Source organism: Antechinus flavipes, chromosome 3, assembly GCF_016432865.1.
Source record: "Antechinus flavipes isolate AdamAnt ecotype Samford, QLD, Australia chromosome 3, AdamAnt_v2, whole genome shotgun sequence".
NCBI lineage: Eukaryota > Metazoa > Chordata > Mammalia > Dasyuromorphia > Dasyuridae > Antechinus > Antechinus flavipes.
In genome coordinates this window covers 204,852,215-204,878,180 of record NC_067400.1, presented here as the reverse complement: position 1 = coordinate 204,878,180, position 25,966 = coordinate 204,852,215, and the positions used below count along the sequence as shown (strand labels likewise).

The 25,966-nt window shown below is 34.3% G+C and overlaps 1 protein-coding gene across 9 annotated transcripts in view; it reads right to left on the bottom strand.

The window, feature by feature from the left end:
* Window positions 1–23,009, bottom strand: part of ASB11 (ankyrin repeat and SOCS box containing 11) — a 70,043-nt gene extending 47,034 nt beyond the window's left edge. For 8 of the 9 annotated variants that reach the window (XR_007951786.1, XR_007951785.1, XR_007951788.1 and 5 more), the window contains exons 1-2: window positions 22,799–23,009; window positions 6,778–6,857 (exon numbers count right to left, since the gene is read on the bottom strand). Coding sequence is in view for 5 of the 9 variants with exons in the window: in XM_051984484.1 (XP_051840444.1) it covers window positions 6,778–6,857; window positions 22,799–22,979 (261 nt within the window). In the remaining 4 variants the exon portion in view is untranslated. Of the gene's footprint in view, window positions 1–6,777; window positions 6,858–21,747; window positions 21,908–22,798 lie in introns of those variants that run through there. The other variant, XM_051984487.1, reaches the window with a different exon arrangement.
* Window positions 23,010–25,966: the final 2,957 nt, after the last annotated feature.

Here is a 25,966-nt window from a genome sequence, read left to right as displayed (position 1 = left end):
TCAATCTTCTTGACTCCAGGGCCCAAAGCTCTATGCACTTTACTATCTAGCTCCCTTCCTGGGATAGTTTGGGCATAAATTCAAATAGATTTCCTAAAAAGAGATGAAGCAAAAGCTTTTTTTAAAAAAAGGCTAAAAATGCCTTTATAAATGAAATTAGATCTCTAGGAGAAAAAATTAGAAAGAACCCAGGATAGAAAGTTAGGGAATGCCCCACTTAGGAGATGTGATATAAAGATACAGCAAAAAGAAACTGAGAGACAGTGGTCAAACAGATTAAAAGTATACCAAGAGAGATGAGTATAACGAAAATCCAAAGAAGAAAGGATATCTAAGAGAAGTTAGACAGCAATGCCAAATGCAGCACACAGGCTGAGAAGGACAGGACTAAGAAAAAACTATCAGATTTGGTCATTAAGAGATCACTGGTAACTTTATAGGTTTGAGGTGGGAGGGCAGTGGGAAAAACAGTGTGAAGAAAGACTGGGATTCAAATCCTGTTTCAGGCACTTTGTAGCCTTGAAGTCACACCACCACCCTAAGTCTCAGTTTCTTCATCTATAAAGAAGGATAATAAAACCCCCACTATGTATTTCATAACATTCTGGAGAGGGCTGTACCTTTGTTAAAACTGCTAGGGAAATATGAGTTTTTAATTCCAAATGTATTTAAGTCTTCGCAGAGTAGTAAGTCTGCCTTTGAACCTCAAGGCCCATGAGTGGATACTCAATATCTGTGCCGTAACACCCTGCCTGCACCTCTACTTCTTGCTTAATGCTGGATTTCTAGATGTCAATTCCCCACATAGTTAGAGCTTCTCCTACTTCTTGTTGCTGAGCCCTTTAGTTCTTGTCCTACTCTGTTTCTATGGGTCTATCAAATCTTCAGATCAACTAAATTTAGAACAAAGTTTCAACTTAATCATTTTATGTAATTTAGAAAGTTTTTTTCCCCATTTTTTAGATATGACTTGCATTGTGAAAAAGCTGAATGCTTAAAAACCAACCTGCTCACAAGATGGCAGCAATGTGCTATAGAAAATCTTGGAGTTGGTGAAAGTTCTTGGAATCACAGAATTTTGGAATTGGAAAAAACTTTTAAGTCTCTACTTAGTCAAATATCTTAATTGTATAGGTAAAGAAACCAAAACTCAGAAAGGTGGTGTCTTACATCATGTCACACTTAAATCCCAGGATTCATCGTGTGATACAAGGCAAAACACAGGCTCTACAGGTCTTAGTTTGTTCATCTATTAAAAAGAGAGACTAGTATCTTTCAGTGCCAAATGTTTGTGGCTCCTAAATATTAAACAGACCAAAAATTAATGCTTGTAACTGCTAATTTTTTAATTAAAGCTTTTTACTTTCAAAACATGAATAATTTCAAAAGCATGGGTAATTTTTCAACATTGACTGTTGTAAATCCTTATGTTCCAAATTTTCCCTTCCTTCCCCTCACCCCCATCCCTAGATGGAAAGTAAAACAATATATGTTAAACATGTTAAAAATATATGTCAAATCCAATATATGTATACATAATTATACAATTATCTTGCTGCACAAAAAAAAAAATCAGATCAAAAAGGGAAAAAATGAGAAAGAAAATAAAATGCAAGCAAACAACAAAAAAGAGTGAAAATGATATATTGTGATCCCTATTCAGTTCCCACTGTCCTCCCTCTGGGTGTAGATGGCTCTCTTCATCACAAGACTTTGGAATTGGCCTCAATCATCTCATTGTTGAGAAGAGTCACATCCATCAGAATTAACCATGGTATAATCTTGCTGTTGCTGTATACAATGATGTCCTGATTCTGCTCTCTTCACTTAACATCAGTTCACATAAGTCTCCCTCTCTAAATCATCCTCTCTAAAATCATCCTGCTGATCATTTCTTATAGAACAACAATATTCCATAACATTCATATGCCATAACTGAATAAGTTATTCATAACTTATTCAGCCATTCTTCAATTGATGGATACCTATTCAATTTCCTAGCTGCTGATAATGTAACCAATCTCATCATTTGAAAGCAGAAAAGGGATAGAAGGGATACTTGGGACAGAGGAAAAAATGTTGTGAATAAATTGTTTACTAAAATAAATGTATTGAATGAAGGCTTTACTGAAAATATGCTTTATCAGTAATTCCCTTTTAGGGACAAGGAAGGCTCTCCAAAGATCTTAATTTTGGCAAAGTAACATAATTTATTTTTTGTTGCTGAGTCTTTCAGTTGTGTCTGACTATTTCTGACTCCATTTGGAGTTTTTTAAGCAAAGATAAGACAGTGGTTTGCTATTTCCTTCTTCAGCTCATTTTACAAATAAGGAAACTAAGGCAAACATGCTAAAGTGATTTGCCCAGGGTCACACAGAGAATAAACGTTTGAGGTCAGATCTGAACTCAGGAAAATTTGTCTTCCTGACTCCAGGACACATACCTACCTCTATGTTTTACTTTAATGGACTATATGTCAAAGAGGATATAATGAAATAAAGTTTGTTTTGTTAAAATATAGTACTCCAACCTGCTATATGTGATGGAAATTGGAACCATTCAGGGGTAGAAGGCAAATAAACAGCATTTCTCAACTTTAAATACCAGAGTACTTCAGAGGAAACTTGGAGCTTACTCCAAAGAAGCTAACCTTCTGCTCATCTTTTCATATTAAACCAACCTTCATCATGACCCTACTGGAAAGATTTATTATATATTACACTATTTCTGCAAGACAAGTAGTTGATCAAGTCAATGAGAACTTTTTAATATCTACTATATACCAGACATTATGCTAAGGTTTTTTGTGTTCTCAATTCATTTCAATTCAATGAGCATTTATCTATTACAGGCAATAGCACCTACCTTTAAGAAGTCTATATTCTATATCCAGCCATTCTGGAGAGCAATTTGGAACTATGCTCAAAAAGTTATCAAACTGTGCATACCCTTTGATCCATAGTGTTACTACTGAGCTTATATCCCAAAGAGATATTAAAGTAGGGAAAGTGACCTGTATGTGCAAGAACGTTTGTGGCAGCCCTCTTTGTAGTGGCCAGAAACTGGAAACTGAGTGGATGGCCATTAATTGGAGAATGGCTGAATAAATTGTAGTATATGAATATTATGGAATATTAATATTCTGTAAGAAATGACCAACAGGATGATTTCAGAATGGCCTGGAGAGACTTACATGAACTGATGCTGAGTGAGATGAGCAGGACCAGGAAATCATTATACACTTCAACAACAATCCTATATGATGATCAATTCTGATGGACCTGGCCCTCTTCAACAATGAGATGAACCAAATCAGCTCCAATAGAGCAGTAATGAACTGAACCAGCTACACTCAACAAAAGAACTCTGGGAAATGACGATGAACCATTACATAGAATTCCCAATCCCTCTATTTTTGTCCGCCTGCATTTTTGATTTCCTTCCCAGGCTAATGGTACACTATTTCAAAACCCGATTCTTTTTGAACAGCAAAATAACTGTATGGATATGTATACTAATATTGTATTTAATTTATACTTTAACATATTTAACATGTATTGGTCAACCTGCCGTCTGGGGGAGGGGGTGAGGGGAAGGAGGGGAAAAATTTGAACAAAAGTTTTGACAATTGTCAATGCTGTAAAATTACCCATGCATATAACTTGTAAATAAAAAGCTATCATAAATTTTTAAAAAAGAAGTCTATATTCTCTATACATTTATTTTTCTTTTATCACCCACAATGCCTTGCACATAGTAGGTATTCAAAAATATTTATTGAAATAAATTTACTTCTTTCTTCTTAGTGGAGCATATTGGAAAGGTAGGACGAAATAAAAAGATCTGAAAAATTCCACCTTATATGTCTTAAAGAGCAAAGACTGTAATGTGTATAAACTGGACCATATTTAGCACACAGTAAACCCTCAGTGAGGATTCAATAGTAATAATGATCTAGTTCCTACTTCTCTAAAGGTCCTATATCATTATTAACCTAATTTTTCCTTACCATTTTTATTTTGCTACCATTTAAGCAAACTAGGACATTCTATTACAATGAATGTTGCTAGGTTATGTGAACAAATGGTTATGTAGGCAAATCTGATTAAATACTGAGTCTGGTTACTGGGAATAAACTTAAATACTTTTATTAAAGTACTTTTTTTTTTTTCCATTGCCACTATATAGAAGGGCAGACATCCAAGGTAGGAAAGTGCTGAGGGACAACAAGAAAAAAGGATTAATTAATGGATGCCCAAAGTCTCTCATCATTGTTTGCTAGAAAAATTTCATAGATAGGGTGGAATGTGAAAATGGCAATGGAGGAAAAGAGAAGAGCTGCATGATAAAGGATGAAAGCCCAAGAAATAATTAGAAAAAAAATTGGAAGAACATAGGGCAATCTCAGCAGAGAACTTTTATGCATTGATCATACCCTAATTTGAAGTAAAAACATTTATAAGTGTACATATCTAATCAGCACAGCTAGATTATAAATTTATGGAGGCAAGGGACCATATTTTTATGATCTACCACTAATACATGCATGTACATACATATACATATGCACATACACATATATGTTCATATGTACTTAGCATAGTTCAATGCATGAAAAAGGAATATGATCAATATAGATAAGCAAGTAAGGAAAGAATAAAGGAAGGGAAGAAAGGAGGGAGGCAGAAAAGGAGGGGAAAGCAGAAGATTGATATAGTATTTTAATATTAATAGGAAAGAATAAATTATCTAAAGTAGTATTTTCCAATCTAATCTAGTCACAGGTTTTGATCTTTAGCTATAATGATTAAGATTACTATGGTCTTTTCTTACTACAATCCATTCCGTCTTTGTAATCTTCAATATCCTCCTCCTCTCTACTAGTTCCTTCCTTGCTATGTACAAACTTAAGAGAGTCTCTCTTATTCCTAAAAAGAAAAAAACAAAAACAAAAACAAAAACAAAAAAAAACCACTTTACTGTATCTCATCATCCTCAATAGTTATACTTCTCTGTGTTTCCTCCCTTTCTCAGCCAAACTTATTGAAAAAGCTAGACTTGTTTCCTTTTTTATTCTTTCTCTCCCTCACTTCCAAGTGCTCTATAATATGATTTCTAATCTCATAACTAAACTATAATTCTCTCTTCTAAATTACTAAGGATCTCTCAATTGCCAAACCTAATGGTCTTTCCTCAGTCTTCATTCTTTACCTCTCAGTAGCCTTTGCCACTGACACCCTTTTTTTCTAGAAACTCTCTCTCTCTCTCTGACCCTCCTCTCTTGAGCGTCATCACTGTTGTGTCATTTCTCCTATTCATTTATCTTTTTCTTATAGGTCTCCCTTGCTAATCATCATCAGTATCATTCCTCTTATTCATAAGTGTATTCTAAAGGTTTTTCCTTGGTCTTCAACTCTATTTTTGTCTACCTACTCTCATTTGATTACCTAATCAGTTCCCATGGATTTAATCATCATCATTATATCAATGACTCCCAAAATATTTCTTATATGATCAACTACTTCAAATTCAATATTTTCAAAACAAAAGTCGTAACATTCTTTCCAGTCCCAACTTACTCGTTCCTTTCAAAATTCCCTATTTCTGTTGAGGGCACTTCCATCATTAGTGACACATGTTCTCAATCATGATATCATCCTTTATTACTCATTCTCATGTATTCTTCATAGCCAATCAAGGATAAAATCTAGTTAATCTCTATCTCCTGATCTCTGATATCAGTTCCCTTTACATGACTATCACCCTAATACAAACTCTCATGATATCTCACCTGGGCTGTAGCAATACCACCTAACTTTTCTTATTACTTCAAGTTGTTTTGCACTCTGCTTTATGCTATCATAACTGATGAAGTGATTTTCCCTAATTAAAAATTTGACTATCACCTCCCTAGTATGAATAAACCCTCTAGTAGCTATCTATTACCTATAGGATTAAATAGAAGCTCCTAAATAAATAAAAGTTCCTCTGTTGCCACCTAAAGCTTTTTTTTTCCCAATCCCATTCTCTCTTTCCAGTCTTATTATACATTACTTCTTTCCATGCATATATTTCTTTTCATTTATTACATGCAATTCATCCTTCAAGTTCTGTGCCTTAGCATTAGTTATGTATTCCATGCTTGGAATGGTCTCCCTGCTCATCTCAGCTTTTTTTTTTTTTTTATCCCTGATTTCCCTCAGGACTCAGCTCAGTCATCATCTTCTACATGAGAAGCTTTTTCAGGTCTTCCTCAGTCTCACTGGCAAGGCTACCCTCTAATCTTCTGCATGGATATGTGTATGTGTTTTATAAATTTATATATATGCCTACAATATTTCCAGTTAGAACATTAGTTCATTGAAAATTACCTTACTTTTGTATTTATCCCCAGCACCTAATATCGTATCTAGCACAGAGTAGACTTTTAATATTGATTCATTAGTCTAATTACATCAAATTATCTCTGGGATAAAGCAAAGGAAGGTCAGGGAAGTTATATTAGAAAACTGAGGGAATTATGTCTATTTTTAAATTATCATATGTAATATGTACTTTGTAAATATATAATTACATGTATAATATTTAAAGAAGAAAGTATTAGTTAATCACTGGCATTACATATTTTCTATTTATATAATTCAGAACACCTGGGAACCTCAGAATGTAATTTGGGAAATGGTGGTCTATATGATATCACCAAAGACCATGAAGGTCAAGGTTCCATTTCAATATAAACACTAAAAATGCTTTTGAGACAATCCTTCAATTACATACTTGTGCAATTAAAGTTTTGAGAGCAAGGAGACGTCCTTGAGATGCAGCTTCATGAAGCAGGGATCGGTCAGCCCAGGATTCTGAAACAAAAAAATTCAAACCAAATAAAATGATGCTTTTATGAATTATTCCCCCCAACAACTTGTTAGGAAAGGATAGACAGAATACAAAGATGTCTACTCTGCAGTTTGTTCTAAAAACAGAAGAACCCTACTGAGAAAATACCAATATAGCTCATTCAACACAAGGATGATACTGCACAGTTCCTTTCAAAATTGCATTTTATCATTTTCATCACAATTTGACAGAGGGAACTTAAAGGAAAGGGTAAATTTTGATTGGATCATCACTACATGATGTCTAGTACTTGAAGACAATTCCAAACATGACTTACATAGGGAAAAATTCATGTTAACACTATATTTCACACATATCTTTCTTGCCACTCCATGCTTTCTTCTACCTACCAAAAAATTCAATCAGCAAATTTATTTTGATTTCAATTGCTCAGGGTAACCATCTGTTTCACTTGGGCTAAGGAAATTTGGCTGAGAGATATGGGCTCAGTAACTTGGCAGATTTTATAATCATAATCAAATATAGAAGGGAAATCTTCACTATTTTTACAGTGTTTAGAAAGGAAAACGAATAGAATTGTTTATGTAACTTCACTGTGCTCAGCTTTATCTAAGCACAAAATTCCCAGTAGAAAAATTGCAAAAATATACTGCTACCCTAAACCTGGCTTCAATCAAGGAATAAATAAATATATGAGTGCATACCATGTCATACACAAAAGCACAGAGACTAGAATACCAGGTGAAAAGTCAGAAAGACATGAAGCCAAATCCTGCCTCAGAAATTTATTGATTGTACGACCCTGGATAAGTCATTGAACATCTTTCAGACTCATTTCTTAATACGTGAAATGGGTAAGTTGGCATATAATTTATAGGGGTGGATGAGGTTCAAATGAGACCATCATATTAAATGCTTTGTAAAGGTTATACATGTTATATATCAGCTATTATACACATACGTATCATCTTACTTATCATCTAACACTTGATAAATGTTAGATGATAAGCTGATATTTGCCAAAGCATGACAAAGTAGTGTGTGTTAGATTCTGAGTCTACAGATTCTAAGGGTTCAAAAACTTCCTCAGACACTTACCAACTACGTTACATTTAGCAAAATTCAGAACCTCTATTTCCGCATCTATAAAGAGGGGATAGTAATAAAGAATATATATAGTTGTAACATTCTTGTTAGCTTCCTGGAGGTCTCGGGACCAGCCTTGGTTTCAGCAGAATAATCACCACAAGAATAGTCAGGAATAAAGTCTAAAGTCTTTATTATCTCCTTCACAGTCTGTCTTCTTCATCTGGGGCCAGGCTGGCTTTCTGAGGAACTTCAGATGGATCGAAGGAGGCAAGAGGGCCACCAGGAGGCAGGTCAAGTCTTCTCTGTCTTGGGCTGAGTTTGTCCCCAGTTTATATACACTATTACAATTACATCATTACAGTATACTGAGTATAAACCAATCATTATATCACTAGGGAACCATTATTTGTTGTAAGATTAAATGAATCATACTGAACTAGAGAACTATTAATCACCATGCTAAACTAGATAACCATTGTCTTATCAATTCCACTGAGTTAACACCTTTCTTCAGATTTCTGGCCCTTTACATATAGCAATACATATAGAATAGAATATAGAATATATAGAAGAATATAGAATATACAAAATTTTATATAATATATAGAAAGTACTTAACTTCACAAAGTTGTTGTAAGTCTCAAAGGAGATTGTATGTACAAAATTATGGTTACTGGTCTTCAGAAAAGACACTAAAAAGAACAAATCTGTGTACCTATGATAGTTTATTCTGTTTCTGAAAGTCAAGAACATGCAAAAATCACTTTAGAAGCTTTTAAATCCTGTGTTTAATCTTATTCCAGTAAAGAATTCCTTGAATGTAATTAAGAAAGTGCTGTTCTCATTAATGTCATCCAGTCTTTGCATCATTTAATGTTTATTTTCCTATTTTCTCTTGAGTCTAATCTTACCAGATTTTAGTAATGTCACTGAGACAAGGCAGATGCTGTTGTTACTATGGAGAGCTAGTGTACTAGCCTTACATGTCTAATTGCTCTAATAAGCAGATTCAGTGATGTCAGTATTGTCTAAGTCTCTCTCAGAAAACAAGCTGGCCTGTTTAGACAGACAGATGAGAAGCCAACATCTCTATTTCACTTAGCAATTAATGTCACAGAGGAAATTGTAGTTCAGTTTGTGAAAGGACTACTGAATTTGTAAGCCTAGGGTTGAATCTCATTTCTAACACGTGCTAATTATGTCATGTTGGCAAAGTTTTTCTGAGTCTAAATTTCCTTATCTGTAAAATGATGGGATTAGGCAAAATAAAAACTAAAGTCCCTTCCATATAATCCCATTATCCAAGGACTTGATTTTGAAGTAAATACTGTTAGCATTTGCACAGGCAGTACAGTAAACAAAATAACCTTAGAAGTGGCCCTCCATTCAACAAGACCTAACTTCATACCTTTATTCAGACATGTCTTGTGTGACCTTGAGCAAATCACTTTAAAACTCTTAGAACTTAAAATTCAGTGCCAGAAGCAAAGCTCTAATCATATAAATTGTGCACAAAATGCTAATCTGTGTAGGGTAAGTGAATTTTTCCATTAGAAAGTGAGCTCTTTGAGAAAGGGAGCAGGTTTTTGCCTGTCTTTTTATTGCCAGAGCTTATAGAATTCAACTCTATACACTAACCCCAACTTCTCAGTAATGCAGAAATCCAAATGACATAAATTTGATCAGGTTGTGAAAACAAGGAGTAGTTTAACAATAACAAGTAGTAATAGTACTCTTTGCAATCAGTTTAGCCAGAGAAAGTAATTAGGGCAAGACACACAGTGATGTGGGGCAATTATACTCTAAGTCTGTGGGAAAGAGTCTAGCATATATCTGGGGGGGGCCAATTCTGTACTCCAAGAAGTTACTTTGGGCAGAGATTTAGGCTGGTGAACTGTGAATGACCCCAAAATAGATGGAGACTGCCATCAAAGGGAAAAAAATCATAAAGTGAACAATAAAGTAAAAACAAGGTGGATGTGGGAAGGAGAGACTAAAATTATCAAAGATCTCAGTAGGGAGAAAATGGAATTAAAGATCTTAAGCATAAGCAGATAAAAAAAATCAGAGAATATACTAATTTCAAAAAGAAATGTGGTCTCCAAATCAGGTACAAGAATACAGGCTTCTATTTATAAATATTGCAAATAAAAAGAAAATAAAATAATACAAGATAAAGCAGAGGATCCGGAGAATTTTGCAGAGCATGAAACCATAATAGAATGTTCCTCAATAGTTTAAAAAAGAAATAAGGATTTTGAAAACAGAATTGACTGCTTTTAATAGAATAGAAAAACATGAATCCAGGGTGATGAGCCTCACATAAATGAGTGGAAGTGAAGAACAATCTTGAAAAAAAAAAAAAGAAACAAAAAGTAATAATATTTTAAAATTATTGGAGCATGATCTCCATATAAGCAATAATATTGAAGATAGAATACATAGATACAATTTAAGGATTTTAGAGCTCCCAGAAGAACACAAGTTTTAGAAAATACTTACAAAAATAAAAAATCTGTGCACCACAGTGCAAGAAATAATATAAGAAATCTGCTTAGAACTTCTGGACACAGAAGCCTATTGAAAGAAGACTAGGGAGGTCACCTCTAGAAAAAAAATTTATACTACAAACTAAGACGTGTAGAGACATAACTGAAAAAATATAGCCAGGAGGCAAGATATACAAGACAAAAATATAGCATCTATTTAGAAGGAATCCAAAATAGGTATCTTAGAAGCTTTAGTTCCACAAGGAATACACAGACTAAAGAAAGGTTAAATAACTATAAGGGTCCTAACTCAAAGAATAAAGTTCTAAAATAAGTAGAAAGGAAAGATAAATAATGAAGAAAATGAGGAAGGAAATTCTTTCTAGAAAAAGTCTCCGAAAATAAAAATATAAACTAATTAACCAAAGGTTTTACTTGACTACTTAAGGGAGAAAACAAAATAACTCGAAAAAAGCAAGCAAGAAAAAGGAACTAATATGCAAAACTCTAAACATAGGGAAAATGTAACAAAAGGCAGAGGAAGAGGGAAAAAGGTGATGTTTTAGAGTGAGGGAAAAGAATCTGGTAAAAACAGAGTTGCTTTAAAATAAATTAAGCCAAACTAAATGAAGAGACTTAGCACTATCTTTACAGAAGAAGTTGGGAACAGGGGAGAGGGAATCCTAATTTGGAAAAAACAAAAGGAATCAGAGGTGCAGCTAAGGAAAAAAAAAAAAAAAAACATTCAATGTAATCTAACTTTTAAAGGAGCTGTTTCTTTTACAATGCTCTAGGCAGTTTTGATCTTGATCATATAAAGATCATTCCTACTAGAAGAAGCCTAGACAATTAAAGCAATTCAGAGATTAATTTTATGTGAATGAACTTTGTTTCTCAATTAGAAGATAATCATATATTTGAACTTAAAGAAATTCTCTTCTATTGTCAAAATGTGTTATTTTAATGGTCTAATCTTAATAACTAAAACTCTTCAAGGCCCAAGCTAACAATAACGAATGACCATTCTTTGGAGGAAAAAAATTAAAAACAGATAATTTTAAAACTGAAAGGAATAAATTTCTCACTAGAAATTAGGAAAGCAAAATCAAGTAGATTTTTAGGGTAGTGATAAAAGCATTTCAAAAAAAAAAGTTAATATCTTGGCTTTGAAAAAAGTTTTTGTTGTGCCACAGTTCCCTTTTATTGTCCTGCCTCAGTTTCCCTAAAATTTTCTGCTTCAGTTTCCCTGAATTGATCTGCCTCAGTTTCTTTTATTGTTCTGCCTAAATCCACTTGGTTGCAACACCTCCCCCTCTTGCTCATTAGGACTGAGATAATTAGGACTGTGGCCACTCCAACATGCCAAAAGCCAAAACTCCCAGATGTCCTATCTCAGATGCCTAATTGGCATTGTCTACCTCTATCTCTTCAGACTTCCTAGCTCTAGTTTGACTATCTCCTTTGCTCCCGATTTGTAAAAATTTATGGTCCTAGTCCCCACCTTGTCAGAACTGGATTGATGATCCGTTCCTGCTCTCAGGGCTCAGACTCTGCCCCTGCCTCAGTCTATCCCAGTCTCTTAGAGCCATGTGTAAATATATTTCATGGGAAATTCACATTTGCTGCTGGATGCTTTGAGACATCAACCCTGGGGGCAACATGCCTCCCTCTCAAATAAAATATTAAAAACTCTAATCTCTATGTTGCCTCAGTTTCTCTGGTATTACATTTGGAGGTCCCACCAAGATATCAAAAATGAGAGCAGGATTAGGGATTATAAACCTTTGAATCTCCCCCCAAGGCCTTGGGGTGGCTGGAGATCTGGGTTTTCTACTTTGAGAGGCCAGCCCTCTGGATTTCTCCAGACTCTCTGGGAAGAGAGCAATTTTTCAGCCACAGCACAGCCCAATGGTGGATACCTTCATTTTGGGAACAGGAGAGTAAATCTGGATGTTTTAGGACATAATCTGATCTGTTTACCTGTTCTGTCTGTCTGTGCTAGCTTCTGGATTCTCAGAATAATAAAATTTGAACAGGCATTAAATTCTGAGAATGGCATCAACAGGATACTAGATGAGATCATCTGTTTTGGGTGTCTTCTAAGACATCTGGTCTGAATGTCTTTAGACAACAATTGAGTATCTTTTAAGACACATATCCAGTTCTGTATGCCAGTGGCACAACTGTAGTCTTCTAGAACAACTCTGGGTGTTCTGGAACAATTCTGTGTTCTGGGTCTGGTTCTGGATTGGCACTATCCTGGTTCTGAATATATATATATATTTTTTATCTCTGGGCATTCTCTGGGAAGGCAGAGAAATGCATCAAACTGGGGCTTGGAAGTTTAGAAAAGCTCCTTTGGGATTCTGGGAGGGAAGAATCTCCAGCAGAAACAAACTTCCCTCAGGGGCTATTGCTAGAGAAAAGCCCCTAGTCTATATGTTAAATGTTTTGTTTAATGTTGTAATTGTGCAGTCTATGTCTGTGTGATTTATGTTCTGTGTGACTTGTCTGTTTTGTTGGTTAAAGAGCTCTGTTAAAGTTTTAAGAACAATGATTAAGAACTGGTTAAAACTCTGGCAGAAAAGTTTTTCTGAAAAGCCTGCTAGTAGGATTAAAGGGACAGAGCAATAAAAAATTAAAGTTCTGCCTGGACAGATAAAAGAGATTCTAATTGCTGTGAGAACACTCAAGCAGAAGAAAGAAAAACTTTTTTTTAAAGCTGTATTTGATTTGGTTCAGTTTAATTTGTTAAAGTATGTTAAAGTATGTGTTTACCTTCTGAAACACATTGGATAATTTGCAAATTTTATAAGTTATACTTATGGAGTTATTTGGCTATTCACTGTATTGTGAGTCTTAAAAGTTTTGAGCAGAAAGGAAAGCAGAATGAAGGTGATTTAAGAAGAAGCAATTGTGGGGTTGAATGATTTTAGGAAATGAGAAGAGAAAGAATGTAGTGGGAAGGTATTTGGGAGGAGAGAGAAGAGGTGGGGAGGGAGAAACGGGAGAGGATCTTTTGTCTTCAAAGGTAAACATTCAACTCCCCCTCTCCCTCAACTGCTTTCTGTTACTTAAGCAATGGAGGATCTAGTTAGAAAGATTGTTGGAAATTGTTTAAAGTATATAGCAAGAAGGAAAGAGGAAAGGTTTTAATGGAGGAATGGGGAAAAATTGAGTGGGGTACTGGAGGGAATCTTTTATCTTTAGGGGTATAGATTCAACTCACCTTTCTCATCTCACTGCCCCTGACTGCCTCTTTGGAGGTGGAGGGGGGGAAGGGTAGACATGTGGAATTCCCCTTCCCCCCATTAATTGTGCAGCAGCTTTTCACCTTCTTAGTTCTCACTGCATGAAGCTAATATTTAAAGAGACCAACCTACTTTTAAGTTAATTGACTGAATATTTGTTTCTTTAGATACATAATGGTCTCCTTGTTTTGGAATATGGTGATAAATGTGATCTATAATTTGGTAGGGTTATTTCTAAAACGGTTTAATGGATGATTTAAAGAATCCTTCAGATTCTTTTATGTGGAATTAGGATATTCTTTTTGCAGTTAGTGGGACAATTAACTGGAATAAAACAGAGTTAAGGTTATTTTATCCTATATGTGCTGAAGAATCAGTTTTGATTGATTTTTATGTTATAGTCATGTCCCTGCATTTTTTTTTCTCCTATGACTGATTTCTATGATCAGAACAATAGTCAATAAGTACTATTAATGCAATTCAATTATGTCATATCTTTTTCCAATCTGATTGTAATCATAATATCCTAAATATTTAGGCAAATGAGTATTTAGCTTGGTCATCTATCTGTTACTGGATATTGTGTTTGTGGATATGCAAGTTTTTAAAGGGTTCTAAATAATGAGAGGACAATTAGCACAGTGGTCTGTAAAATCTAACTGTTGTTTCTTTGTTGGGACTACAGTTTGTCTATCCTGTGAGGAAAACTTGTTTCTTCTTACATAGGAAGCTGCTGGCCATATTGGCTTCTTCATATTTTGCTGCACTCTTTCTATCTCAGACTGTTTTAACTTTTATTTGTTAGATTTGGTTTTTGTTCTAGATTTTGGTCAAATTACAGCTATATTGAACTGCTTCTGGGACCTGGATCAGCCCAGATATGTTGTCAGCATACCACATTCCATCCCCTGCATAGACTGAGAGCATCTGCCCAAACAAAGCACTTCTTGAATGAGAGACCATCGCCCCTGCTCCTAGTATACTTTGGACTGATATGGGGGATTTGGGAATGGTTGGTTGATGAATGATTGTTAAACCCTGACTGGGTCATCTATTACTGTGTGTTTAAGATTTGGGATGGAAATTATTAAAATTGTGTAACTATTGCTGTTAAGGATATTGAGGAATCTTTAGGACTATACTAGTCTGCTATGTATAGGAATTTTAATTCACTCTCGGGATTTATATGTGGGATGGTTATTTGATAATTTATTTGCTTTTTTTTTTTTTTGTATTCTTTTCTGTGAGAAAAAAGGGGAGGAAGAGATAGGGAATTAGGGAAACTGGTGATTTTTCTCAAATACCTGAATGAATGGGAACCCTTCTTTTTCTGTTCACCTTTGCCTTAGGCACTTCTGCCCTACCCCCTCTATCTCACCAGTTCAGATTGAATCGGAAGTCCTTTAAGCAGTCCTTTTTTTCATTTTTACTATGCTTTAGCTTTGAAACTCCTTATTCTATTGCAATTGCCCTGGCAGACTCAGTTTTTTGGGGACTATTTTCTCATTGCCTATTTTTAGAAAATCTCCAAGCATCTGGCATCTTGGGACTGGCGATCTCTCTGATCTGTTTCTCCACTCCTGTAATCCCAGTTCCTTAATTAGTATTTCAGCATTCTCAAAGAACATTGAAGTTTTGATATCAGGCCTCTAAAAGTTCGGGGTTTTCCTGCCTTGATGGTCTAACTGTGCATACTCTGATAACTCTGTTCAGAAATCTGAATCCTTTCTACATCCTAGTAGCAGCACCTGTTTGTTCTGAGCAGGGTCAAGTGGAGCTACTCCAAGTCTCACCCTTCCCCCTTTGGAGTCTCCTGTCAGCCTTGGGTTGCCCCCCTTAGGATGGGCAGCATGATTGTCTAGAACACTGCTACTTCCTCTAAGCAGAGGCTGTTAAGTGCACAAATGACCACAGAGCTAATTCACGTTGAATTGTCCATTTCACACTGGATTCTCTGGCTGAGATTGTGCTCCAGAATTGTAGAGGACCTGACATGTTTGCAACAGGGAGCTTTTGTACTGCTGTTAACTCAGAGGTTGTCAGGGAGAGACTTGTCCTTGCTATAAGTCCTTGCCTTATTCTAGTTTTATTTTGATTTATTTGCCTCTAATAGGGTTGGTCAAAATTATGGTGCTGAAACCTTCCAGGTATCTAGAGGAAGGTAATTCAATGATTTGAATATTCAGAAGAGAGCATGTGGAATGTTGTGTCACAATTCCTTTTTATTGTCCTGCCTCAGTTTCCCTAGTTGTTCTGCCTTGCTTTCCCTGAATTGTTCTGCCTCAATCCCCCTGGTTATACCACCACTCCTCCCTCCTAATCATTAGAATTTAGGGCGGGCTACTCTAAGATTATAAACTGTAAAAATTTAATACAGATAAGAAAAAAGACTTGCTATCAGTACAAATCTGAGACAGGCATTGCAAATGGACAATCAGTTAAAACTAGAACTGAACAACTTGAGAGTAGAATGAATTACCACACTGAATCAGAGACAGCATTTTCATACCAATTTCCTGTGATATCATATGGCTAAGAGTGATAAAATACTATCTTCAGTCTTCAAAGAATCAAAATTGGTTCTTTCCTTTTGAAAAATAGAGAGGTTTATGATTGATTAGAAGGTTAAATACATGTTACAGATCAAGATTTAGAAAGCATTTTGTCAGATAAATGAGTTACCAAAGGAAAAAATAAAAGATGTGCCTGTTAAGACAATGCATCATTAATATGCATGTGATATCAAGAAAACTTCTTTTGTGAGGCAATAGGGGTGAAGTGATTCTCCTTTCCCTTCCTCCACCCTTCTCGGGCACACAGCTAGTAAGTGTTAAGTGTCTGAGTCCACATTTGAACTCAGGTCCTCCTGACTCCTGAGTCTGTACTCTAACCACTTGTTTCACCTAGTGGAACTCTTATGGAATATCTATGAGAAAACATTGAGAAGGACAGGTAGACATAGATGGGGTTGAGTAGTGATGGAAAGAATACATACATTGATGAAATCATAGAGCCACTGATATCAATTTATCTGTATTAATGTATTAATCATTAAATTAGTGTATTAGTCTTACTAAAGTTCTTTCACTAATAGGATGGGGAGATAAAGGTAGTAGAATAACACTTCATTTTTTCAACAAATGCTAAACAACTACTCACTAACTGTAAAGAAATCACTATGCAAATCACTAAGAGCACACAAAAAAACACAAATATGTAGTTTTCCTGAACATTGTAAGATGTGGTCCCCTTGTTTACAAACTAGTTTGTCTGGAAGAATGTATTTATATAGGTCAGTAGCACTATTTTCAGCAATACAATACTAAGCCAATTCTCTAAGACTTATGATAAAAAGTGCTATTTCCAAATTAAGAACTGATATACTTTTTCTTTACTTTTATTATTTTTTTGATCTGTTTTCTTTTACAGAATGACTTACATGGAAATATGATTTATATGACTACATTTGTATTACTATGTCAAACTACTTGTCTTTCCCATTGGGGATAGGGGAGAGAGGCAAGAAGAGAAAGAATATAGAACTCAAAATTTGAAAAAAAGTTAAAATTGTTTTTACATGCAATTAGGAAAAGTAAAATATTAAATAAGAAAAAAAAAGCAAGAAGAAATAAAGACTCTGCAATCTCACCAGTAAGCAAATAGCTACTTGAAGACAGAACAAAATAAAACTTTCTAAGAGCTAAATTGAATTCAATTTCCTCAAAAAGGAGTCAGTTTTACAAAATGGATTCATTTTGTTTGGTTCATTCAGTTTCCACAATTTTCTCATTCCATAAGTTAAAACATCAAGAAGTCTAACAAGGCAATAACCTTATAAATTAACAACAGAGAATGCTGATCCTTCATATTCTTCTATAAAAAGGGATGGAAACATATTTGTGGAAACATGTTCAAAACGCAAGGTACTCAAGAGAAAAACAAGGTTCAAAACCCAACTGAATCCAAGGCATAAACTTAAAATAATCGAACAAGCAACAGGTATTAAGGGTCTCTGAAAAAAGCAATTTGTAATCACTATTTAAGATTATAGGCTTTAAAAATAAAAGATATTCTCAAGTTGGTCTTAAGAATTCTTTAATTTCAAAACCAGATGCCTCTAGAAATATTAGTCTAGATTAAGGCTTTACTTGCCAATGTGTGAATATCTTTAACATTATTCTATGCTATCTAATATACTGTCCATTAGACCAAGAAAGGTTAAGTAACTTATCTAAGGTCACACAAGAAGAAAATGGCAAAACTCGGATGTGAATCCAGGCATTAGGTGAGAAAAAAATTGGAAACTGAGATTACTCCCACTACTTCTAGGAAACAAATCTATCTATATAAATGAACTTCTCAGCCACACTAAAATTCTCACTCTTTCAGAATGAGTTTAAGACAGAATATGGCTTTATTCTTGAATTTTTTCAGTCAGAATGGAATTATTTCATATTTTCATTGGAAGATACATATAAGTGGTGCAAATTCTCACCACACCTACACAGATTCATTGACAACATAAGGGCTTAAGTGACTATCAACTCCAACCCCATGTTTTATAAATGAAGAAACTGAAAATGAGAGATGTTAAGCAGGGAAAATGAGAGAGGTTCATCAGGATTTCAGGTCAGGACTTCTGAGAGTGTCCCATCTAGAAAACTGATTTTAATGGGAATGGAGAAAAATTCCCAGTAGAATTAGATGATTATAAGAGCCACTTACATTTGCATTCCATATTTATTAAGAATATTAATTTGCTTGACTCCAAAATTAATAGTTTCTCTCCATGAAGGGCAAATAAACAACCAATGGATATTTATTAAATGCTATGCTACTGGCTATGAATGCAAAAACAAAAATAAAACTCTCTTCCTGTCCTCAAAAGAAGCTTATGTTCTTCTAGGGAAAACAAACTTATACACATAAGTGAATATAAAATATGTGAGGTATAACATAAAAACAAAGTAATTTAGAAATGGGGTATACCAGTAGAAGAGGATATTGAGAAAGAGCACTTCTAGGAAATGGACTTTAAAAATGCTTGAAGGAAAGTAAGGATTTCAAGAAACAGCTAAAAAGAGGGCGAATGAATTCAAGGCAGGGTTAACAATGCAAAGAAAAATACTGAAATTAAGAGGTGGAATGTTGTATACAAGAACAGCAAGTTTGTTTGTTTTTTTTAATCTCTTTAAAAATAGAACTCACTTTTGTTTCCAGACTGGCAAAACATGTTTCAGTATCTTCATGTAAAATAATAACCCAAACACTTTCAAGGAAATAAGCATTCTAGGACAGTATTTTCTAGTTTATCAGAAAATGAATCTTACAAAATACTATCACTAAAAGTTGGGATTTTTTTGTTTGTTTTAATCTCCAACTAAATAGGAGGGGAAAGGAGAGAAAAGAAGAGAAGACGCTCCTCTCATCTATTATGCTTTGGAACCAAAGAAAAAAATTCATCTATCTTTCCTCTACTTTTTCCAGTAAGATCTCCACTCCTGTTGACTCTGAGGACTCGCAGCCCTTATTACATCCTGATAATCCTCTCCTCCAGGAAGCTATTTCATTGGTCCACAGATATTGTAGGCCCTCCTTACTTCTGCTGAGCAATGAAATCACCATCACCACCCCACTCCCGACCTCTTGGCCTAGGCCTTCTGACTGTTGTGACCTTTATATTCTGCTATGCATATTATTGAAATCTTATCTCTCACTTTTGAAAGATTATGTTTTTAAAGACTAAAATTAATTTGTATGTCATTAGGGAAATTTTGACAGCAATTTTTTCCATCCCTTTACAGCAAAATCTAACTAATATTTCTAAATTGCGAAATAAATTTTTGAACAGTACTCACAATGAATTTTCTTCTGGGGATAATTATTTTTAGATATTTGACAGGTTACAAACATGCTACAGGGTTACAAATAAAATAAGAGAAAGCTTACTATGCAAACATGTTTGCTTACTTTTGATGAGGTATGTAGAAGAGGACTCAAAATAATTTGTTTAATTCACACTACATTTTTCTTAGAGTACAATTTATGTCCCTAGTGCTTGGTCAGCTAAAATAAAAAGATTGTATGACAACTTCTGTACCAGCAGATTATTTCAACAACACAATTAATTTAGTTGGAAAATATTTATGATCAAAGTTTCACATATTTAAAAAGTAAAACAGCTATAGCCTATTAATTTGAAAGGCTACCCAAAATAGTTGTTTCAGTGTCCATGAAATATGTTTTTAAATTTTAAATGTTTTATTGATGCTTTTTAAAAGTATTTTACAAACACATGTACATATACATATATAGACATACATATATACATACATACATACATTTAAGCAAGAAAAAGTATACAGAGGGAAATCTAGACAATGTAAAAAAAAATAAAAATCTATTTTTAAAAGGAAGTCATTGATAGTCTTAAAGAGGTATTTTCAGATAAGCAATGATGTCAGAAATGAGATTGCAAGAGGTTAAAAAATGATTAAAAGAAAAATAGTAGCAATAAGTATAGATAACTTTTTCTGGGGGTTTATGAAAGAGAGAAGAATAGGAATTGAAGGAAAGGGAAGAACATAGAAAAACATTTTTCAAAGAACCTGAAACTGGGCATATTGGGTAAAAGCTCATTATAAAGAACCTCACATGTTATATAAATTATTTTGTTGTTATAGAATTTATAAAAATACATTACTAAAAACCACATTTCTATTCCATGAGTACAAATCACAGCTAACACCAAAATATCTTAAGTTACTTAACAATATTGTATTAAAGTAGTTTCTCATTTCAACATCCTAGTCAAGAAAACCCCAAATGTGGAGATGAAGATTTGGACTGAAACAACTCAACAACACATATATAATATGTATACACATGCACGCAAAAACACATATTTCAAATTTTTTTTACATACTATTTAGAATGGAATACAAATTTGTACATATATGTGTAAATTTGAGAAAAAATTTTCAGGTAAAGGATAAGAATTTCTTTGTATTCCAATTTTCAACAAGTTAGAGAAATAGACCACATATGGTCAAAAGAAACTATTATAATGGGACTACTGTTACCTCTGTTGGATTATCTCCTCAATTCTGCCTGATAGAAAAAGTTAGAAATCATAAGTTAATTCTCTGTGGGAAAAAAAAGAAAGTACTTTTCAACTCTGAAGAAATCTCCTTTGGGCTGAGCAACAGAAACCTTTTGTTTCCTTCACACTCATCTGATTAGGTCTATTTGCAAACTTGCTGTACATGTGCTCTACAATCTAGCTAAACTGGTCTACTTATCAAACCCTCAAGTGAAACCTAAGCTTTCCTATTTTAACTCTTAGCTGCTAAAAAGTATAACTTTGAGTGGAGACTGATAAAATTTACTGAAGTAGCTACATCCATCCTACACATTTCTACAAATTAATCTCTCTAATCAAATGACCATGCCATTTCTCAAAAACCTGGCATGGCTCCTTTTAAAAGTCATGCAATCCAACAGTTTCATTTTGTAGTGGAGAGAAGTAAGATTCAGATATATTAACTGACATGCTCAAGATCATGTAGCTAATTAAGTGTTAGAAAGCTAAGTACACATATTCTTAGGAGCCTATAATATAAACATGTACATATGAACTGTTTTAAATTCAAAGAAATAAGCTTCATATATGTGTATATATATATATATGCACACGTATATATTTGTATTAAGATTAGAAATATAAGCTCTAAAATATTAATGCTTAAATAATTCATATCCATTATAAATATCTATTAAAAATAAGTTAACTTCATTTGGAAATCAGATTAATAGTAGTGAATATATATAAAAATATTTCTAGTTATGAATTTTTGTTAAACTAAGTATGAGTATGCCCTACCTATTTAGCAATTTTTTATATAGCTGTTGTCTACACATAATTTGAATAATAATAGTATTATAAAGAAAACAAGAATTAGATATAGTGCCTACTCAGCAGATCTAAAGTGAACAATAAACTTGACAAGCTTGACTTGAAAAACAATAAAGCACAAATAGCTAAACTGGCCAAACAAACATACCTCCCTGAAAGGTATGGCATATATAATCCCCAAAAGAAATCACTTTCCACATTCTAGGTACTGCTTCTGGAACTCCGTGTTTCTATTTAAGTTCTTTAGTTAATTTAAGCATTTCTACATCTACATCCTTAGATGTTTTGTATCTTTGTTTGGGACCAATATCGTCTCTACTGTTTGTCTAGTACATTGCCAACTGTGGATCACATGCTTGTTTTGAAAGAGTATCCTGTTTGCAAATTTGAAAATGGATACTGGCAGATAAAATATGATGTAATATTGGAACCTCTGCAAGAATTAAAAGAAAAGTGGTTGGAGGATCATTATTGGAATGTTGAACTCTTTAATTGCCAAATTTTTTTTGCAAGTTAAAGCCAATGAAGAATGTTAAATTAGTAACTTATTTTGTAGCCTTCTACAAATAAGCAACTGAAATAAATAACTAATCAAAAGAAATTAAAGATACTTTTCAATTTTAAAATATTTTGTTCAAGTTTCAGTCTTCCAATCTATACATATTATGATAATTTTGCACACTTTCTAGCTCAGTATTATAGACTATGGGATGACCTTCATGACAGCTTTTGCTGATACTGATGACATGATAACTAATCTATTTTAAATATAAATCAGTAACACTTAAGTGGTTGTAATTATTTTGGTGGGAAAAAAATAAAAAACTCAAGAAAGATGAACTTTAATCAAATTTTGATGCCAAATCTCTTTTTTGAATCACATATTACCAAGATCTATCACAATGGAAAATCTTCACAGAAATAGTTCTTTGAGTCTGTAAAAAACAGGGTTTCCTAAAGCTGTTCTGCCTAATGTCTAATGGGTCTCCCCATTCACATAGAGTAAGAGTGGTTGAGAAGGCTTCACACATTGAATCCATTTGACCATCAATATCATTTTGCTAAATTATTAGTGTGTTTTAAATGCCACCGAATTCCAAGGCCAAATTATAAACAAAAATTCAAATTCTAGAGAAACTGAAACTCATAAAGAAGATCTAAATGTTTATTTTAAATGCTATTAGATGGATATATTTTACCTGAAATTCCTCCATAGATCTCTTCTGATATCCTGGCAGCTTCTTTTCTGTTCCCTTTGACGATATAGAAATGAGTTAAGAGAGCCAAAAAAATTTTAATTAAGAGCTTAAAGAAAAAAAAGAGAGCAAAAATAGTAACATAAATGTTTTTAAAACCATAGAACATTGAACTCTCCTCCATTTTGGTTTACACTTGGTACAACTTCCTAGGTCTGTAACATTTCACTGGATTATTATTGGTATTGTATGACATCTATTTTAAACCTTTTAGCTGTTTGGTGCTCTAATTACCAAGAACTCATTTCATCAGTCTGACATTGATGCAGCTACTAAATGACAATGAAAGTGATTAAAAACTTTCTGTGTTCAATGTTATAGGCACCAAAGAATCCCAATCCAAGAGCATGTTGAAAAACAAACCAATAAGAAATCCCTACATAAAATCCATTTTAATTAATTTTCTAATAATAGGTGAGATACTGATAACTATTTGAATCTAAAGGAAAAATTTTTCATGAGATCTAACATAGTTTGCTCTTCTCCCTCCTCCCCCATCTTTTTTTTTTATATTGATCACATGGTGAAAAAGTTTGACATTTTTCCAATGAAATTATAGACTTAACCTACAACTGAGAAAATACCATTATCTTTTTTTTTTTAATTTTGCCATCAAAGTCCTACATAAGGATCATATTCACATGCCATTTCATAGTCTAGAACAGTATTTTCTAAATGGATGCATAATATACTAAATACACATTTACAAATATTGTGTGGCTTTCTAGTTTCCTGGGATAGAGATAAAGAAGCACGTGTGGAATCAGGGAAGCCTAGATTAAAGTTTTATCTTTGACTCAAGTTCTCTGTACAACCCAAGCAGGCCCATAAGTAGAAGAGTTGCAGATTGATGTTGGGTAGGAGTTTCCTCACTGGAAACTTCCTCTGTGAAATAATAGTTCTAGTCAAAATCAAGAGTGGATTATATGAGAGGTAGAATAATAAGGTAGTTATGGAAGTCAGGTTCCATACCTGACACAAACTGGCTAAATCTCTCAGTGCCTTGAGTAACTCTCCAACGTAAAGCTGAGTTGTACTGAAATTTTGAAATTGGGAGTGCCCTAAACCAAAGAAATCATCAATTCAGAAGCACTCAGTATCTAATAAAAGCTGTTTATACAGAAAAGTGATTCAGAATCTAGATATCTATTTTACTCTGATGATGAAATTAACATTTAATACTTAGGTATGTATCATTCTACAAAAGTAGTTGTCCAGCTATTAGTCTGAAGGCTTTCAAAAATAAGTATCCAAAAAGGCAGGTTTGACTAGAACTTCAACTTAGGCCCATATTCACATAAAATCAAAGCAAATCCCTCAAATTCATGTCAAAAAGTGTTAAGGTGTCTGAGTACACATATCCCCTACCTTTTAATAGAAAGTATTATAACCTGGGCTTGTCTGGCAAGCCAAGTTCTAAAGAACATGACCTATGAAGGCCTTTAGAGCATGTCTAGATCACCTAAGAAAGAGGCTCTATGTCCCTCACCATATGGGTATTGCCCTTTGATTGGCTGTCAACACCTTTAAAACAGGTGAGGTCTCTTTCTCTTATGCACTACTATGTCCAGAGAGTGAAGATCACACAGTTCATTCATAGCATATACAACATGAATTGAACTGATGAGAGAGGAAAGACTTACCTACCTTCTGCTCCCTTTCTTTTACCTCAGTTCTGAGAAGTGGGGTCTGTGGATGCTTGTTTCTATTTTGTGCTGTTTGTCCTCCTCAGTTTCAGGTACCAGATGTGATCTTTGGGGAACAAGAAGTCCAAGATAGGATTATGAGTCAGGTGGTGCAGCCAGCCAGCTTAGTGTGGAAACGCTGAGAAGCCAGGGTGCCTTGGGCTGGGCTCAAGCCCAAGCTAGCTTCATACTTGGAACTGGGAGTGTGCTCTATGGGAATTGAGGTAAACTATAATTCCCTTCTCCTAGTCAGAGACTGGAATGGTGTGTGTGTGTGTGTGTGTGTGTGTGTGTGTGTGTGTGTGCAAACACAAGTAATCAAAAGTTGATAACCATATCATATTGTTGATAGAGGCAGGTAAGTGACACAGAGGATAGAGCTGGTCTGGAGTCAGGAAGATCTGAGTTGGAATCTGGCCTCAAATACTTACTAGTTGTGGAAGCTAGCAAATCAAACACTTCACTTCTGTCTTGTACATTTCCTCACCTATAAAATAGAGATAATAATACCTCCATTCCAAGGTTGCTGAGGGAATCAAAATGATTCTAATATTTATAAACTGCTTTGCAAACCTTGAAGTGCTATAAAAATGCTAGTTATTATTATTAGTTCATTAATATCACTGATAATTTTTAACATTATTTAAGTTTTGTTTTGTTTGTAAAACAAAGAAATATTTAAAGTACATGAACTTTTGAAACTGCCCTGCCATTTCTTGGGAATGTGGCTCACATTTATAAAATGCTTACAATAAACACTCTCCCCAGCAGCACAGCTGATGGACTGGTTACTGTTTGTAGGACATGGCTACTTGGCCACTGTGTTGGCTGATTGCTGAGCCAGGTCATTCTTCAGGGATGGCTGATACAACAGACTTTGCCATAGATTCTAGGTGCCAAACATCTGATGGTTCTGCTGATCTTTTGAAGCTCATAAGGCCATTACCTGGAGTTTTCTATCTCCAAAACTTATTCACCTAAGATCAAAAAAGAATACAAAGAAAATAAACAGCAGTACTGGGTGTTGGTAACCACATAGTAACTCAAGTGGGAGAAAAGGCAGCCAAATGCATTCTTGCCCTGATCCAGAGGCTGAAAGAAAATTTTCCTTACTCAAAAGCCTCCAGGGAATAATAGACCATGTGCTTTTTGTATGGACACTCAGTTCAGGCCTAGCAGTCTATTAAAAAAGGCTTGATGCCACCACTTAGTAAGGTGAGAGAAAACAAATCCCTAAATATCGTCATATGATTTGAATCAAGCAGTCACCCCAAGCTTCCATGTAGATAAGAAGCATGCTAATGCTTCAAAGGCAGGACTCCATTAGCCAGCCCCTATCTCCATTAACATTCATATAGTTGTCACCTCTATGGGAATTTTGCTCAATCAGAAAAGTTTGGAGCCTCCATATTAATGCAGTGAAAAA